The sequence below is a fragment of the Ramularia collo-cygni genome, assembly GCF_900074925.1.
Source record: "Ramularia collo-cygni strain URUG2 genome assembly, contig: RCC_scaffold05, whole genome shotgun sequence".
Classification (NCBI taxonomy): Eukaryota; Fungi; Ascomycota; class Dothideomycetes; order Mycosphaerellales; family Mycosphaerellaceae; genus Ramularia; species Ramularia collo-cygni.
In genome coordinates this window covers 458159-476239 of record NW_019716259.1, presented here as the reverse complement: position 1 = coordinate 476239, position 18081 = coordinate 458159, and the positions used below count along the sequence as shown (strand labels likewise).

Here is an 18081-nt window from a genome sequence, read left to right as displayed (position 1 = left end):
AATGTCATTCAACTTCCTGGTTGTGATCTCTCACTTGCTCTAGCGGCCAGTTGGAAGCTTCCTTAGTCTAGGTTATGTTTGTTCGGCTGTCCTTGAGAATAGCGTCGTCTCGTATAGAATGTGTTGGCTGGCATCTTCGTCATTCCAGGCTGCGAGTAGTGTTTGATCCAGGCCGCATTCGGAGGACTGTGTCGAGTGCTGCCTCTTGTTGTAGCCTCACGTCCTTCAGATCATGCACTCTGGCGAGTTGGATGATCGCGTTTGTGTGAATTCCCGAAAGAAGCGTATCAAAGATTAATAGCGGATAACCTTCTGGATTGGCAGAGTTCAAAACGTCAAAGTGAGGCGACTTAATCAGCTGATCAATTACCAGCCACCACCACGGATCGAATCTATGCGTCGCAAAGGATGCGCCTCCGTATTGAATACAAAGTCGTCCAAACTGATGACATCCGGCTCGCTGAAGATCAGATAATAGTATTTGAGCGTCTCGGCCGTCCTGTACACTGTTAGCAAAAGTCTCGTCTGCATGACAGGACCAATTTAAGATTACTCACCAGAAACTCTCCATACTGTCGTCCTTTGGCGCCGTCTTGTTGTACACATCAACAATAGCCGCATGCGCAATATCCGTGCGAGTATGTGCGTAGACACTCCTGAACATCTTCCACGCTGTATCTTGCAATGCCCTATCACCTGTAGTCCTGTACATGATGAAGACGCTCTCAATAGCCTCTGGCCGCAATAGATACTTCGGATCGTTGACCGCAGAGATCCCAGCAGGTAATCTTTGCCTTCTGATCGTCTCAGTGGCGTTGGTGTTCCGATTGTCGAAAGGGAGGTCGTTATACACCGCTTGATGCCATCGAGATTCATCCCATTCACATGGTTGGCCCCGCGCACAGGCCACGACGTTGGACTTCTCCGGCATGATGCCCGTGGGAGAAATTCCATAAGCCCAGACGCAGCCATTCGTCAGCTGGCTGCCAATCTCGACATGGGTGTCGTTGGAAAAGAGCTTGCCAGCAAGCGCGAACATCCCGCCGGCGAAGCAGACTAGATGTTGGAGTTCGGGCTGGACAGTGATCTCACCACCTTCCACTCTCAATGCTCCCGTGATGAGGATGTTTTGGTCCTTCTCTTTCACCATAGGCCTGAAGAGAGAATACTGAATGATGGCATCCATGGCTCCAAAGTACATTTGAGCGTACTGCGTGCTGCCACCGAGCAATGCATACATTTTCGGTAGGTATTCGTACAAGGAATCACTCAGCGCCGCGAGACTGTAGACTTGTCCAGAGTCCTGAGAGAAGAATTCCATGTCTCTGCTGTTTACAATGGTGGGCCACAGCCCTGGAAGTAGAGACTTATACTGCTGGGCCTGGAGAACGTCCATGATACGCGCCACGGCATCATACCATTTGGGATCGTGAGTGATTTGCGACAAACGAGTGAACTCCAAAGTAAGAGATCCGACCTCTGACAGAACTACGTGATCGGATGGAAACTGCTCTTCTCCTCTGATGGCGGCGTGAAAGTCCCAACGGGAGATTGGCATTCGATTCGGCGTATCAAAGGCGGCATACAGCATGTCAGCCAGCTCAAGACTTTTGTCCAGAAGTCGCTTGTCTCCGGAGAGGTCGTATGCTGAGAGAAAGCCTCCCAAGTAGCGGATAGTCGTCTCAAATACGTTGACCGTCTCTTGTGAAGTTGTGGAGAAGTCAATTTGCACAACACTATCAACCGCTTCGGCAAACTCTTTCTTCATGTCCATGACCCAGAGGGTATCCAGAGAATCTACTAGGCTGCAACATGATGTGAGTGACGTCGAAACAGGGCTGGACTGATCAAAACCTACGTAGCAGCCCAACCGCCAAAGTTATTCTTCTTGCCTCCAGTAATTGGCATAACTTCATCAGATAACCATGCATGTTTTCGATATGCCGCCCATGAGCGAGCCATTGTCAACTTCACCTGAGCAAGTCGTTGCTTGCGCTCCCGCTCAGCAGTTCGGGATTCGGTCTTGTTGAAGGCATATTGCACTTGAGGAAGATGCTGCCCCGAGGGTGCAGGCAACGTGGTGAAATGCTGGACCGCATATCGCTGCTCCCGCCGAGCCCAATCGAATTTATTGGGGTCGGTCTTGGGAGGCAATCGGTATATGCTTCCAGCGGGGATCGAAGTGCCAGCAGGTTGGTGCTGTGTTCTGAATGTCCTGAAGTGGAGCAGGACGATGAACAGGATTGTGAAGATGAAAATGCTCGTCCCTATGCGATTGAATGAAAACATCGCGGCCATGGCCGACGCGAAGTCAATAGTTGATGTTGATGATGAAGCGCTTGTCAAGGAGGTTTGACGCGATCCTGGCCGAGGCGATTTCTTGGCTGACTCGGCATACCTTCCCCGGTGGATCAATCTATGGATAGGTATGTAAGGTAGATACGAAAGACWAGACGAACTCATATCTTTGATTCTTCGCACAAGGCTGAGCAGAGAGACCATGTCAAGCGTTGTTACATACTTTACATTTGGACAACAACTATCCCTAATTTAACTCAAGAGCTTCGTAACAGCTCGATAATCTACTTTACCAAACGAGGACACTGGTATCGCGTCGAGACAGCGAATGACTTTTGGGACTTGCTGTGGTGGTAGAGAATCTTCTGCCACAGCTTTGACTTGCTCAGGACTTAGATTGTGCCCACCGGATATCGCGCATCCGAGAACATCTCCAACCACAACAACTACAACCCGTGCGTCCGAGGAAATGGCGTTTTGCAGTCTCGCTTGCACATCGTTGAGGTCGATCCGGAAACCACCTAGCTTGATCTGTCTGTCATTCCGGCCGATGAACGCGATTTGTCCGTCGAGAGTCCAGTAGCCCCAGTCCCCAGTTCTGTACATGCGGCCGCCATCACTTGGCCAGATGGTGTCTGGGACGAAGCGGAGCTTGGTCTCTTCTTCGAGGCCAATGTAGCCTAGCGACACTTGCACCCCGGAGACGTAGATTTCACCAGCAACGAGCGGAGGTACCAATTGTCCCTGCTCGTCGAGTATGTATATTCGAGTGGATGAGAATGGCTTTCCGATGGTGACTGGCTCTCCCGGCTTGATCGTCTGAGCGGTGGACACCAAATGGCACTCAGTCGGGCCGTAAATATTCCTGCATATAGCTTTGCCCGCGGACCACCTATCCGCAGTAGTCTGTGGCAAAACTTCAGCGCCAATGTAGATGTTCTTGAGATGATGATAATCCTCCGGGTTGAGCTCCGCGGCGAGTGAAGGGGTGACGAATAGTGAGTCTACCGTTCGCATATGTGCAAACGGCTCCAATGGATCTTTCAAGACCAATGTACCGCCGAAGCAAAGAGCAGAGAATGTCTCCAGCAGAGCACCATCAAAAGAAGGTGCTAGAGTCTGTGCCACACGGTGGCCTGGCACGACGTTCAGTCGAGCGATAGGGTCGCTGAGAACGCCGACTACTCCGGAATGCACGCACCGTATTGCCTTTGGTTTGCCTGTAGTGCCGGATGAGGAACAGATGTATGCCCCTGCCAGCGGTTTCGTTGGTCTCCGATGTAGCTCATCACGGCTACTCTCCTTTTCTTCTTTGGCGTCCCGCAGAATTGTCTCCACGCATAAGCTCAAGTTGCAGCCGTCGGGAGTCAACGCAGCTGTATCTTTCTGGGGCACCAGGAAGGCTTGAGCATCGGCGATCGCGTAGTACTGCGATCGCAGCTGATGTGGTATGGCTGCGCCCTGAGGCGAGAAGACACACTCTGCCCACAGAACCGCAAACATTGCAACGACCCAATTCACTGAGCCATCTGCATGGAGTAGAACCACGCTTCCAGGCTTCAGCAGCTCTTTGAGCCGACGCCCGACTGTTCGAATWCTCTCCGCGAGGTCTGTGTAGCTGATGAGCTGTTCACGAAACTGCACGGCTACTTCTTCGCCTCGATCTTGGACCTGTTTCTGGAACAATGACACAATATCATCATCTATACCTTCCAGCGWCGTCGTGGTCGCGAAGCAGTTTCCCCATTCAAGTACCTTTTGCCTTTGGGAAACAGGAAGCATATTCCTTAGACACTGTCCAACTCCAGTTGTTCCCATCCCGATAGTGATCAATGCTGTCTTGAAGAGATCTACCATGACTTGCATCTCCATGGGAGTTCGCCATTCGCTATTGTAGCAAAAGCGAAGTCTGCCGTTTGATCCGACATATAGGGTTGGCAGAGTCTCCTTCGGAGACATTACTTCGGTCTGTTTGCCACCAGAATACCATGGACAATGGTCTCGGAGATCGCTGGAAACCACGACAAGTCCTCCCAAGGAGAAGCCGTCTGAAGGATCAGAGTACGACATTTCGTCCAGTTCAAGCACTTTGTTAAAGACTTGTTCTAGCAGGTCATGGGCGGTATCGTTCTCGTTGATATCGATACTCAGAACCATTGATGATGCGAAACTTCCCATGGCCTCCTCAATACCGGGGACCGCCAGTGACCTTCGGGAGCTGACCGACATAAGGGGCACTGTTGATTTGCTTTGCAGCTTTGAGAGGACCAGCCCCATCGCCGCTCGAACAAGAATCTCGAAGGTGAACCCCGTGCGCGATTGGAATTCTCTTAGGTGACCAGGGTAGTGGATCTCGATCGACTTCATACGMACCCGCGACGATACTCGAGTGCCCAGAGCCTGTAACAGCGGGTGATTCCTCGAACCCGAGGGCACATCCCGTGTAGCCCAGAACGCTTTTGCGGCAGCTTCTTGTTGTGTGTGGTAGTCTGCCAGGCCCTTGACCACATCAAAAGTGCAATCGTTGCATTTGATATCTGGTGACGGGTTCCTCATTAATGCATCGACTTGACTCATGAGAATATCCATTGACCTGCCATCCATCAAGGAGAGATGGCAGAACCAATGCACAACACTCAGCTTGCGGCCGGTTGAGGTTTCGCGAGGTGTTACAACGCGGAAAACAGGCTCTGAAGATGCMTCCACACTCCATACACGGAGAGATTCCTCGAGGTCCGCTTCTTCCGGAGATTCGACATGCTGCTCAGTCCAGTTCAGCTCGAATGACTCCTTTAGTGATGTTCTGACCAGTAGAGGGTCGATTTCCACCCTGAATTTGAGTCTGAAAGCCTGGTAGCTTGACATTACTTTCGCAAAGGCTTGCTTGAGCTGAGGCAGAGCATCAGTGTAGCAGTATTGGGTTACATGTTGAACCGCTGCGCCTGGGACGAGATGCGTATAATGGGCGGTAGCCGCTTGAATGAAGGTCGTAGGGAGGCCAATAGTCGGAATCACCTTTGGAAATCGTTGAATGGGGTCGAGCGTCTTGTCGTCGATGTCGTCTTGAGCAGAGGACTTTGCGAGCAGGCCAATAGCCTGGGCTGGCTGAACAGTCGATCCAGTGGTAAGCTCCCTCAACGATCGCCTGTCAAGGAGAGTGCCGAGACACTTTGCTCGTAGAATCGCACCAGCACCCACACGAACGTGCTCCAAAGTCTGGATCAAGTTGCTGAATCGAATGGCCAACAAGGAGTCACCTCCATTGCGAACAAAGGCTTCGTTCAACTTGATGCGATTAGGTTCGAGGTGCAGCAACGCACACAGACCCTCCAACAGATCTTTGTCTATGTTCAGTTCTTGTTCCATGGTAGCTTCAATGAACGATAGGTATGAGATGGAAGAAAGAACTCCTCCCTTGGGTCAAACAGACGATCATATGAACAAATAGCATTGCTCGGATTGAGCCTCCTCGCGGATGAGCGGTGTGTACTCGTAAGTCACCCAGGATTGACCTAGGAGCGAGGCGAGGTCGTAAGTTCCCATCTGCGCATGGTGGTCGTCGACACGCCCGGCCCGCCCGCCACGATACTTCCCCGCCTCTAGACGCCTAGATGCCGAATGAAGCTCGAACAAGCACTACTTAGCGCGAATCGACTCGACTTGGATGCTAGACGTTTTATAGCCTATAGGACGGCCGCCTCCTTATCGTAAGGGGATATCAGACTCTGAAAGGGATGTGCGGGCGGGAAAGGCTCCCCGTTCGATAGGTGAGGTAGGAGTACTCAAGGATGTCCTTTCGGCTGTATACCGTGTGCAGCGTCTCACCGCGTTGCGCGTATCACTCACAGAAGATGGCAGCCAGGGGAACTGAGCCACCCTTGCAAGTCGACGTCAGTGTGGATGTGATGTGAGATTGATGCATGATGGGTGTTGTGAAAGAAGGTAGGAACTAYGACTGGTAGGAGTACCCCTACGAGCACACCAGAGGTCTGGCGGCTAAATTGATTAAGATTTAATTGATTGCTAGGGTTCGGTCCGCGGGGTGGGGAAGTATTGTATGGAGCGTGAGTTGTGACGCGTGACGCACGCAGCGGCGTCGATCCATCCGATTGCTCACGTTTGATATGGGCGGGCCATGGGAGTGTTCCGTACAGTAAGGTACAACCACAATCACCATGGGTAAACCGCGGGTGAGTGTCTGGCAACGTAGGGAGGGAACATCACCGGACATGGACTAATGGAGAGGGGTGCAGTTGATCATTCTCATCCGCCATGCCCAGTCCGAAGGCAACAAGAACAAGGAGATTCACCAAATCGTCCCGGACCACCGCGTGAAGCTCACCGATGAGGGCCATCAGCAGGTGCGTCGAGAATTGCATGCATTGATTTGCACAGCTGCTCATGGCTTCGGTAGTACCAGCATGCCTGACTGACACCATAGGCAGAGGAGGCCGGCCGTCGCCTTCGTTCTCTCCTCCGACCCGACGACACGCTGCAAATCTACACCTCCCCGTATCGACGAACACGAGAGACGACCGAGGGGATTCTGAGGACGTTGACCGCCCGCGATGATCCCGACGACCCCTCGGCGGCTCCCTCGCCCTTCAGCCGGGAGAAGATCAAGGTGTACGAAGAGCCTCGCATCCGGGAGCAAGACTTTGGCAACTTTCAGCCATGTTCGGCGGAGATGGAACGCATGTGGCAGGAAAGGGCAGACTATGGCCATTTCTTCTATCGAATAGCCAACGGGGAGAGCGCGGCCGATGCGTACGATCGAATATCCGGCTTCAATGAGTCGCTTTGGCGCCAGTTCGGAGAGGCGGATTTTCCAAGCGTCTGTGTGCTGGTCACTCATGGCTTGATGACCCGAGTTTTCTTAATGAAATGGTATGTATCCCAGGCCGCTCACCAATGCTCTCCTTCTGACCCTCCAGGTACCACTGGTCGGTGGAATACTTCGAGGACTTGCGTAACATCAACCACTGYGAATTTATCCAGATGAAGAAAGATCCCGAGAGTGCAAAGTACATCCTTCAGAATGACCTCAGAACATGGTCAGAACTTAGACGACAGAAGCGAATACAGGAAGCCAAGGAGAATCCCCGCAGAAAGAACACCCTCTCGAGCTTTCTGTCGGGCTCGCAGGGTAGCCCTGCAATTCCTCCACGCAAGTGGGGAGGTTGTGCAGAAGGCTGCGATCATGATCATGATAGTTATCCGCGGCGACACAGGCAGAACAATTCGCAATCCCAGCCGGAGTTGAAGTTGCCATCGCCGGCACAGAGTCAACCCACGAGTGACGAGAAAGCATCTCATCCCGACACAGATAGCGGTGTAGCGACAGAGCCGAATGAGGTATCCTTAGTAGAGCGGTCTTCCACACAGTTGCTCATGAGACCACCAGTAGCACGTTATCTTCGCACCGGTAGAGATGGCGGCGGGACGGCCTCGGGTGCCAATACGCCACACGAACTCAGCGACGAAGAAAACACCGAGTACTTTGATTCGGCGAGTGCTCACGGTCCTAGATCTGCAATTGGAAAGGCGCCGTCACGAACAGCTACCTCGGACGATATCCAGCGCTGGGCTCATGAGAGTGGGATGGGAAATGGGACCAAGGCCGATGCTCTGGGTGACGAGCCCAACGAATATGAGGCTGAGACCGAAAGTTCAACAGGCGAGGAAGACCTTGCAAAAGCCGAGGAAGATGATAAAGGATTGCGAGGCAGCGTGTATTGATGGTTTAATGAACTTTACTAATGATTACGGAAATGACAATGAAGAGCTAGAGGAAGTGACTACGATAAATGTAGAGTTCAAGGTAGTAGCGAATGGAGCCCAGTAATGAACTCGGCGTCGTTACCTTCATCTTTTCCCATCAATCGATACAACACGTACCAAACGACCCACATATTCATCACAACTAAAGACATCGACATCTGATTCTATTCCACGAATTCAGTCCTTCAAGATCAGCAAATATGGCCTGCGACAAACTCTCACCATCGGACTGTTTAAAACGCATCACCAACTCCCGCTCTCGAGCAGGCCACACGACCCGAGAACATGAGATGCCCACGAACCTCCCCGTCCCGACAAAGTCAACCACCAGTATGAACTATGAATCACCACCTGCGCGCAATTCTTCAAGGAAAACCCCCAGCAGAGACCGCCACGAGGAGCATGCCTCCAACCAGGGTAGCAAATTACCCAGACCAGCCTCTGTTGTGCGTGGCAACACTCCGCCAGAAGACGATTCCATGTCCGGGGATTCAGCCCGCGGCGTCTCCAAAGCCATAGACTCCCCGCAGCGTACCACGACAATGGGAGGCCAAAACTTGGAACGATACCCGTTATCAACTCGAGTGCAGGAGATAACGTGTACGATATGCAAAGTACTCGCTTCTATCTGCGACGGGAATAAACCTTGCGCCGGCTGTCTCTACTCAGGAAGAGGGCGTTGGTGTTCTTATGCCACTGTGCCGCAACCTGTACCGACCACTCGGATCATTGCTCCAACCCCCGGCTCATCGCCAGTCTACGTGGACGATGGAACTTAGGAGGGTACCCGTGCCAGCGTCTTCGGCGATCATTTGCTGGCGCAAATGGATCGGGAGTCATGATTAGTAGGTCGCTCATTCGGGTAGGTGCTTGGAATATTACGAAGAGCTGCCATATCGGGTGCAGGCGATGTACAAGGTGAGAGAAAATGGAACAAGTCTTTGCTTTCGTTACGGGAGGAGCATACATGGTAAGATCAATTCATACACATGGAGATTTCCACCAAAATCACAGACTCTCGCTTGATCATCATCTCGCTCAATGATCATCTCGCTCAATCATTATCTCGCATGCCCGCCCACTTCCCGCTCTCAGAAGATCCCAAACCTCTTCTTCCGTCTCCCAGACCGAGTCTCCTTCCCCGCTGTATCGACCTTGTTCTTCTTATGCTCTCGCCTAGCAACACAGCAAGTAAAGAGCAAAATCGCCATCCCAAGTCCAAGCATCATAAAACTCGCCACAAGCATCCAAATCGCCGAACCGAAATACGCCTCACTATCCGTCGCATCATGATTGACATGATTCCTCACAACACCAAACAACGTAAAATCCGTCGCAAGCACGATAATCGTCAAAATCCACGCCACAAAAGCTGTGAGGGCTCCCGCTAATGATCCAATAATCCCACCTCCCATGGAGAGCAAGAAAGCGATAAATGCCACTCCGCAGGCAATAGGATGCAGAATCATGATCCGAGTAAAAGCGTCCGAAGTTCCGCCTGAGAGAGAATCGAAGCCGGTATTGTCTATTCGCGCCATCAAAGCAGCGGGTTCGTAGCCTATATGACGGCCTGTACAGACATCGTTCCCGTTGGGCCTGGATTTTACGGTTAGCGATTTGGGTCTGAACTGGATTTGTTGGAGACTTACATGGCGTTGAGCGTGCAGTATCCAAATGTCCCGAAGACGAGGTTGAAGTCGTGGGCTTTGGTGCTGTTTCCTAGCTGGATTCGAAGGAGGCCTAGATGGTTGATGATTGGCGCGGAGAGGGTGACGAAGAGGAGTAGAATGGAAGATGTGAAGAGGAGGAAGACTCCTATCCAGTGGATATTGGTGCCTTTCATGATTTTTGTGGTTGGTTGATTGGTTGGTTGGTTAGTCAATCCGAGGTGTTGTTGAAGAGGCAGGTGAATGCGAAAACTAAGAGAGAGAGGTGTTGTCACGAAATGGCAGTGCACATCAAATACCATGAGGATGAGAAACCGCATGTCGTAGGTTCCATATGACGTGGGTCGCGTGAGTGTCTTCGAAAATGATAGGCAAGATCCACGTCTGGCTTGTGTTCGCTGTCTAACGAGTGAATCAAGGTTTCAGGGGTACAAAATGTGACTTCACGTGTGTTTGAGCGACAAGCACGTCAAGCACGGCGACTTCATATTCGACATCACAACAGGGGATTGGGAGGGAGAGATGAGCGGAAAAAATGCACTGGTTCAACGAAGGATAGCTCCAATGTTGCGGAGGCCTCAACATGGATGCTAGTTCGTAGGTAGAAAGAAAGTCACGGGTCAAGATTCCCTTGGAGTCTGACATCCGCTTCCGTCCTCAGACATCCATCATTCCCTTCAAAGTCTCAAGAACCCGAGCGAGTGAAGTACAAGCTCCCTTGCTCATGATCGTAAGTCCATCGAGCTCCGCACCTCCTTGGCTGTTTTCCAGAGCCGCCTCAACGTCCTTGATAGTCACATCAAGAAGTCTCGGACCTTGAGAATCGCGATAGATCCACTTTATGACGTCTTGTAATCCAGCCAGTCCAGGTGTACTCTCAGGCTGTGATAAAGCAGATATCAGAAAGCCTTTCGCTCGGAGGTAGACACGTTCGCTGTACAAAGCGCTTGGTCGTTTGTTCTCTTCCGTCCCCACCAGAGCTTCATACCCAGCCTCGTTGTAATATGGTGAGCGGACTAGTACGAGTCCGAGCAGCGAGACCACGACTTGAAGTAGGGTACTCCGAGAGGCATTCCATTCTTCCACGCTGTTCCCAGACCACGTCCCGAGAAGTGAAAGGCAGACTTTGCCGTCTTCGTAGAGGTTCGGGTTGACACGTCCAGTTCCGCCTATTCGTGCGTGTGCCGGCCAGGAGTGGAAGAAGACTGCTGGTGGCTTGGTGGGAAACTCTGATGGCAAGTAGATATCCAGTACAAAAGGCGCATGTGCGTAGGGTGTCTCTGTTGGGCCGATTATCAGAATACGAAGCAAGTCCATCCGACGCTCCCAAGTCCGAATGTAGACGCCCTCTGGCAGGGCGGCGGATGTTCTCAAAATCTTGTGCTCTTTCATGGTGCGTTTCAAGTGGAGCTGCGTTTCTGTTGGCGGCTCATGTGCGAAATGATGGTCCGCTGGCACGTCTTCTTCGAGAATCAGATACGAAGGCGGCCCTCGTGCCACCTTGAAAGTGGTAGCATGGTGCTTGTCGGACTCATTCCCCGTATCTGTCTTTGAATGAGGTGTGGGCGGTGTCTGCTGCTCTTGAGCATCGAACATTTCTGCATCACCAGCCTCATCGGCTGACTCCCAATCCTCATTCTCCACCTCTTCTTCATCCATCGGGTCACCAAACTCATCCTCGTAGCGGACGTCTGCTTCGCCATCCTCCATCTCCCATTCTTCGTCATTCAAGTCACTTTCTTCTTCGTAATCAAAATCCTCCTCTGCCTCGCTTTCATCCCACTCGTCCAATGGCGCTGTGCCATCTGAGCGGACCGCGACTAAGAGCTGTCCACGATCAAGAGCTACGTCCCTCACATTATGTGAAGCGCCCAGTCGAATGACGAGCAGGCCATTTAGGAGTGTATCCACTATCTCGCCAAGCCAGCTCGCGTCGCGCGTTGATTCCGTATCCACGACCCGAGGATTGAGCAGCATATTGTCAATCATAACGATGTCTCCTCTTCTCACGTTCAACGCCGGTGCCGTTTTGATATCGTAGAGGCTGACCTCTTGCAAGTTCCCAGATGATTCTGGAATGGAATGCGCCACGAGATGGGCATGTCCGCTCTCGTCTTCGCTAGCTGTCGTGTAGTGCACAAACGCATCTGGCGACCATAGAATCGTAGCGAGCCGATCCGTGGAGTTGACGGCCTGTACAACGCCCACGCGCTCGGGCTCTTCATATTGAGGGTCCGGTTCACCTTCAATGGGACGCATACCTAGAGTATGTGCGATTTCGCCAGGCCACGCATCGTGCTCGTCATCTATATTTGTATCGGGGACCACGTCGATACCTTACAATAGGTAAATGTTAGCTAAAGTTGTCATCTTGATTGTCACTTTGAAGACAAAACTCACTTTCTTCTTGGGTAATCTCGAGATTTTGCCACTGAACTGTGACTGAAGTATGAAATGATGTTACATCAAAGACGTTCATGTCGTAGCCGTAGGTTGAGACGCGTTCAATCCAGGGATTGCCAGGATATTTCTGCTGAGCTTTGGAGATGTCCCGGAAACGTACTCGCAAGTTGAGTCGCACATCTGGCTCCGAGTTCGATACAGTTTGATGGGTAGGATTGTCAGACAAAGACGAGCGTGGTGGTCGTCTCGTTCGGTCATACACCTGAAATCGTGAAGATTCCAGCTCTGATACCTCCAAAAGATTCGGCGGCTCTACTTGATCAGAGTAGATCCTATGTTCTAGCCACTCAATATGAGCACCGATAGTGCGCAGGCTGACCACAGTTCCCACTGGCGGCGTGTTGGGATTGTACTTGCCAAAGATCCAGGATCCGAGTCGAAGTGCAGGCTTTTTCGACTTTACGATGTCACCAACAGAGAAGGTCCCCTCAGAGCCKTCGACGTGCTCGCCAGCCGCATCACCGATTTCCACGACGCACTTATCCGCCAATTGCACACGAATGAGATTAGTGATCGATTCAACTCGCCCAACCCAGTCTCCGTAAATCACCAGGTCTTCTTCGGTGGGCATTTCGGCGTAATTGACTTCGGAGGCTGGAACATCAACAAGCGGCGCAGGACTCCCTCCCGGCATGATGCAGAATTGCGCGTCGTGGCTCGGGTCCCAGGTACCAGGTGGCAAAAGTCCTTTGAGAACCCGATTTCCTTGGAATGTAACATCACAAATGGGCTGTAGTGTACATTTTGTGAATGTGTTAAGGATAACGCCGCTCATAGCATCAGATGATTGTCGCTTCACAATATCCCCTATGAGCAACGAGCGATCGATCAACTTGAGCTTCGAGGCTGGGATCAGTTCCACAGTTGGAGTATTTTGCCAGCGCACCAAAACCGATCCTTTTGGAGGCACGCCGTCCTTCATGAACTGTCGGAAGGCCGACTTTGATATGGACCGGTCGTGAACGATTTGGTCGGGCTCTGTCCGAGCGGGATATGCGTTRTGTGATTCTGTGTCTCCATAGGTCCGGTCCACAACGCCCTGCTGTGTATGGTCTGCTGTTTTGACGACAATGTCGTCGCAGTGCAATGGGCGATCCATTCTCGGATCAGTTAGGTGAAGTTGAAAATTCGAGGCCACTTCCTATGTACGAGCCGATCGACTCATTCTAGCCAAGTTTCTGCCGCGGATTTGTTCTGGCGAGCGTGTACTACAAGTACGGCAGAGATATCTGTTCAGGCGATGAATGCGGTTGTCAAATGTCTTGGACATGTACCAAAGAAGAGTGTTGCTCGAAGTTGGGTGTTGCTCAAAGAAGCTTCTACCGGGCTGAAGTCCGGCCCCGCTCCCGTTCCCGTCGTATCACGTGTGAGGGCCTTGGACAAGGAAAGTGAATGACCTGACACGTCAGTCCTCCACCTTCTTTCAGATGATCCTCCATGGCGGATGCGCTGTATGAGCTGCTGGCGCCGTACTTTGACGATGCCTCCAATCCTCCGGCTCCACGAGAGGCGCAGACATATCTTTCCCGTCTGAGCACCCTCTCCTTCCACGACCTCACCACTTCCGAGCCGGCGTCGCTGCTGCAATCCGCTCAATCGCATCTTCGCAGCCTCCAAGCCCTGTCCAAACGCTCCCACAAGGCCGTCATCTCCTCGTCGACACATCTCGCCAATCTTTCCTCCCTCATCCCACGCTTGGCCACCCAAGCAGAGGCATTGGGCCGTGAATTGCCAGCATTGGAGACTGCGGCCGCCGACTTTGCCCAAAAGTACGACCGGAGTACCGAGAATGCGGTCTTGGACAGGAGGAAACGGGCGGCATTGCTGTCACGGAATGTGGATCGAGTGTCGGATGTGTTGGATCTGCCATCTCTACTGTCCAACACGGTGACGGCAGCGCAGGCGGGCAATGCTGCTGCGGCTTCGGGGACAGCGTCGACGACATCCTATTCCTCGGCACTTGATGTTCACGCTCACATCAAGCGATTGAGRGCCTTGTATCCTCAATCAGAGCTGGTGGGAACGATCGCGGAACAGTCAGAAGCAGAGATGCAGAACCTGGCTGCAATTCTAATCACTTCGCTGCAAAGTCCATCTTTAAAGTYGGCAGCAGCCATGCGTACGGTCGGTCTTATACGGCGAGTTGCGCCAGAACTGGCGGGAAATGATCAGCATGTCACGAAACCTAGTCTGCTTTCAACAAAGTCTTCAGTTTTGATTCCCACAGCAAGCAGCAATGAGGGATCATTGCCTTCGTTGTTCCTAGTGTGTAGGCTACACATGCTACACAAGACGTTGGAGGCATTGGATCCATTGCGTGACTTGGCTGATCAAGAGTCCGTCCAGCGGGCAAATCAGAGCAAATCAAGCAGCAAGGCTGCACAACCCTCCGCCTCTAGCACCTCCTCGTCACAAGGCAGCCAGAGCGAGAGGTATCTGAAACGGTACATTGAGATATACCGCGAGCAGAGTTTTGGCATCCTCAGCATGTACAAGAGCATCTTTCCTTCAAATCTGCCAGAGCCTGAACACAAATCCACGAGCAGCACTGTCAAAGACCCTTTGTTACCCCTTCCACCTCCGGTCTCTCCATTCGCGCTACACCTTGTCGACATGCTTGAAGATACACTACGAGAATATCTTCCCAACGTGGTCGACACAGCCACTCGCGAATCCCTGCTCACGCAGGTATTGTATTGCGCAGGTAGCTTGGGTAGGCTCGGAGCCGAGTTTGGGATGATGATAGCTCTGCTGGAGGATGACCTGGCCGAACAGCAATCCAAAGATGAGCAGGAGTTGGAGTGGGTTCAGGTGATGAAGAAGCATCGCGTACAGGCMAGCAGGCTGGAGATACTTGCACGTGGTGTAGGTGGAAACTTGAGGAAAAGCAGTATGGAGGTGACCTCGCCGTCATCTGCTTCTCCTACCTCGACTCCGCTGGTAGCTGGATAGTCGTTGCAAATTGAACACCTGAAATCAGACCGTTACCATTACCGTGCTGGTTGATGCCATGTCGTAAGCATGGTATGTCAAGTTCACAACTTCCTGCTGCGCATCGCATCGGACATGGTCGAAGAGCAAAATCGAGCCGGATCTGATGAGAAGTGGGTATCACTGAAGTTCATGAAACATGATTGTGTAGCATTGACATTCATTAGGACAGAGCCTGGCTACATCGTCACCGTGTCTGCATAATAATCTGAAGTACTTCCCATCCTTGCAAGTGCCTAAAGCCCCCAAAAGAAATTCCCGAATCCATCCTTGATGCGGAGTTGCTCCCTTCTACGGCACTGCCAAGCAGCAGATCTGAAAATCCGTTAATGCCTCGAAAGAAATCAAAGCGTGCGCTTAGTCGACGCCTCGCCATGATATCAAAGCGGCGACATCTCAGCACAGGGAGCAGACATACCACAGATGAGCCTTGTACGACAGAGAGAGGTTGACATGTATCAAGCCGGGCTCGAGATGCCTTCCTCCACAATATCGATGATCTCGATGACCTCTCCGCCGAGAGGGACGACTGGAACTCCAGTATCTCTCTTCTCCAGGGGACCATAGCCCTCGACCACGTTGCTGTCGAGAGGAACGACTGGCACGATTGTATCTCTCTTGGTCTCAGAGCCGGGAAAGTCGATGACACCGATCACGCCGTTGTTGCCAGGCTTGGCGACTGCCACACCAGTAGTACCGGGCTACGAGAAAAAGAACAGCACACGGTCAGCATTCTTCTTGCTGGAAGTTTAGAGAAGGAAAGCCTTACCTTGACGTCGATAGGGGCAGCGAGGGAGATGGTGCAGAAAGCACCAAGGCTGAGGACGATGGTGTTGAACTTCATTTTCGCTGTAAAGTTGAGGGTGGAAAGTAGTTGAGAGGTTCCTCGGAGCTGCTGGGATGTTATTGTTATTGGAAGAGAAGAGAGGCCAAGAGAGAGGGAGAGAGAAACTCATTGTGCGTGACGGCAAAAGGCGGATACGATAGCCATTGGTCATTTTCATCGTTCTCGATTAACATGGTAGTGAAGTTGCTTGATCGATGGTAGCTTTTGGAAGATATGTTATATTTCGCTGCAACCTTGGGTTGAATAACACAGGTTGAATGTCAAGGGAACGATACTTTTCACCACTGGACCGCTCACGCCTCTGGAGATTGTGATGATTTTCATCCCGGCATGCCCGGATGAAACCATATTGCTGGTGAGCCGAAATTCTTTGCGTATGCTCGGGCTCGTTGTGTGGTAATAAATGTAAGGGAAGTGCTGGATCCTGCGAAAAAGTACGGGGCTCACCAGAAAAGAGTTCCGCAGGCTAAGTGTCGACTACGTATCCATGGATAATCTAAAGAGAGCAGGAACGTGGCTTCCCCACGTTTCATTATCAATTGACCCAGCATTCTGTTCTGCTGCCACGTTCAAGTTCCGAGGGAATGCAAGCAAACAGCCAAAGACATGACCATTTGCACACGTGGAATCAAGGTATGATGGATCAAGCGGGTTGTTTCGAAAACTTTCAACTTTCAAGTTTACATAGCTMAAACTAAGCTATGAGTCTCTGAATTTCCTCGTTGCGCCATATGTACAAGCAACAACTCCCATGTCCATCCTAATCGAACAACCACTCACTGGCACGCTTAGTTGTAAGCGGCGCGGGCAGCGTCGAACTCGCCGTTGATCTTGTCGAGGACAGCCTGGCCGGAAGCCTTGGAGCCAGGGGCAGCCTTGGCGATGAGAGCCTTTCCGAAGTCGTTGGTGTCGGTCTAAAAGGGAGGTTAGCAAGTTGGACGTTTGAGGACATAGGACTGCTCATTGAGATTACTGACCTGGAGGCTGGCAATCTCGCTCTTGACAATTCCCTGGACACCGGCGGCGGTGAACTGGGGCTTCTTGGCGACGACAGCCTTGAGGGTGGAGTCGATGTTTGGCTCAAGGGTGTCGGTGATGTAGGCAACGATGGCGGCGGACTCAGACTCGCTGACTGGGGCGCTGGCGTTGGCGTCGGTGGTACCCTTCTCAATAGCCTTGGCGAGGGTCTCGGCCTTCTGCTGGACGGGGWGAGCAGTGAAGAGTCCGCCGTTGTACCCGTTCACGGTGTTGCGGAGGTCAATGACATCGGCGTTGATGGTGTTCAAGTCGCTCTGGACAGTCGCGGCGTCACGGGGAAGGACGGAAGCGCAGACGCTGGTAGCGAAGAAAAGGATCTTGGAGATGGCGACCATATTTGCGGTTGTTGGGGTAGTTGGTTGGTTGGTTGGTTGTTGTTGTGGATGTGGAAGTTGATGCTGCTGGAGATAAATCATCGAGACATTGTGGATGATTTATACCATCTTGCCTACTCCCAGAATGAGTCTCCACCTTGCTGGAGTCCAACATCGCCTCGGCCAAATCTCATGTTGAAGTTTCGCTGGACATCAGAACAGCTCGAAGTCTGTATGATGACCCGCTCGGGATGGCGGCATATCCAAGCAGATCTGATCGGTTTACGGAAAGGCTTACAGATCAACGTCCGATCTAAGCACATGTAAACGCTGCTCACTTGGCATCCCCAAAGTCAAACCCCAGGAAGTTGGCGACGGTTGAGATCGCGGAGAAAAGACTGTTGTGACTCGTAGAATGCGTCGAATCCAACGTAGAAGATGTCAGTGTATAGCATGGTCGAGCAAAGCTCACATACACTCACTCCCTTGACACAAGACAGTCTCCACGCCGACTGAGACAGGCATTGTCTCACTTAACAAATGGGCTGACATAACAGGCCTTTGCTGACTAGCTGGTTCCTGGCCGGCTGCAAATGATCCAGTGATGAGATGATGCCAGAAGTGAGTTCGGTCGCACAGCATCTATGGCCTAGCGGGTCCACATCTGGTTCCCAAATAGGGA

At 52.0% G+C, this 18081-nt stretch overlaps 10 protein-coding genes; 3 read left to right on the top strand and 7 right to left on the bottom strand.

Moving 5' to 3' along the window:
• Positions 1-366: 366 nt before the first annotated feature.
• RCC_03905 (related to class I alpha-mannosidase) lies at positions 367-2298 on the bottom strand (the record flags this gene model as incomplete). XM_023769189.1 has 3 exons in its annotated part: positions 367-499; positions 558-1805; positions 1859-2298. The coding sequence occupies 3 exons, from the start codon at positions 2296-2298 to the stop codon at positions 367-369; spliced, it is 1821 nt and encodes a 606-aa protein (XP_023624957.1).
• A 252-nt stretch (positions 2299-2550) lies between these two features.
• On the bottom strand, positions 2551-5664 carry RCC_03904 (uncharacterized protein; the record flags this gene model as incomplete). The annotated part of the gene is made up of 1 exon (XM_023769188.1): positions 2551-5664. The coding sequence occupies one exon, from the start codon at positions 5662-5664 to the stop codon at positions 2551-2553; it is 3114 nt and encodes a 1037-aa protein (XP_023624956.1).
• Positions 5665-6473: 809 nt separating this feature from the next.
• Positions 6474-8037, top strand: RCC_03903 (uncharacterized protein; the record flags this gene model as incomplete). XM_023769187.1 has 4 exons in its annotated part: positions 6474-6488; positions 6552-6659; positions 6740-7185; positions 7233-8037. 4 exons carry the CDS (start codon positions 6474-6476, stop codon positions 8035-8037), a joined length of 1374 nt encoding a protein of 457 aa, XP_023624955.1.
• Positions 8038-8279: 242 nt separating this feature from the next.
• On the top strand, positions 8280-8858 carry RCC_03902 (uncharacterized protein; the record flags this gene model as incomplete). The annotated part of the gene is made up of 1 exon (XM_023769186.1): positions 8280-8858. One exon carries the CDS (start codon positions 8280-8282, stop codon positions 8856-8858), a length of 579 nt encoding a protein of 192 aa, XP_023624954.1.
• A 312-nt stretch (positions 8859-9170) lies between these two features.
• Positions 9171-9922, bottom strand: RCC_03901 (related to palI protein; the record flags this gene model as incomplete). XM_023769185.1 has 2 exons in its annotated part: positions 9171-9675; positions 9729-9922. 2 exons carry the CDS (start codon positions 9920-9922, stop codon positions 9171-9173), a joined length of 699 nt encoding a protein of 232 aa, XP_023624953.1.
• A 481-nt stretch (positions 9923-10403) lies between these two features.
• On the bottom strand, positions 10404-12843 carry RCC_03900 (uncharacterized protein; the record flags this gene model as incomplete). XM_023769184.1 has 2 exons in its annotated part: positions 10404-12082; positions 12147-12843. 2 exons carry the CDS (start codon positions 12841-12843, stop codon positions 10404-10406), a joined length of 2376 nt encoding a protein of 791 aa, XP_023624952.1.
• An 803-nt stretch (positions 12844-13646) lies between these two features.
• RCC_03899 (related to Dor1-like family protein) lies at positions 13647-15161 on the top strand (the record flags this gene model as incomplete). The annotated part of the gene is made up of 1 exon (XM_023769183.1): positions 13647-15161. The coding sequence occupies one exon, from the start codon at positions 13647-13649 to the stop codon at positions 15159-15161; it is 1515 nt and encodes a 504-aa protein (XP_023624951.1).
• A 226-nt stretch (positions 15162-15387) lies between these two features.
• RCC_03898 (uncharacterized protein) lies at positions 15388-15765 on the bottom strand (the record flags this gene model as incomplete). Its single annotated transcript, XM_023769182.1, has 1 exon — positions 15388-15765. The coding sequence occupies one exon, from the start codon at positions 15763-15765 to the stop codon at positions 15388-15390; it is 378 nt and encodes a 125-aa protein (XP_023624950.1).
• An 87-nt stretch (positions 15766-15852) lies between these two features.
• RCC_03897 (uncharacterized protein) lies at positions 15853-16044 on the bottom strand (the record flags this gene model as incomplete). Its single annotated transcript, XM_023769181.1, has 1 exon — positions 15853-16044. The coding sequence occupies one exon, from the start codon at positions 16042-16044 to the stop codon at positions 15853-15855; it is 192 nt and encodes a 63-aa protein (XP_023624949.1).
• Positions 16045-16835: 791 nt separating this feature from the next.
• On the bottom strand, positions 16836-17420 carry RCC_03896 (uncharacterized protein; the record flags this gene model as incomplete). XM_023769180.1 has 2 exons in its annotated part: positions 16836-16961; positions 17025-17420. 2 exons carry the CDS (start codon positions 17418-17420, stop codon positions 16836-16838), a joined length of 522 nt encoding a protein of 173 aa, XP_023624948.1.
• Positions 17421-18081: the final 661 nt, after the last annotated feature.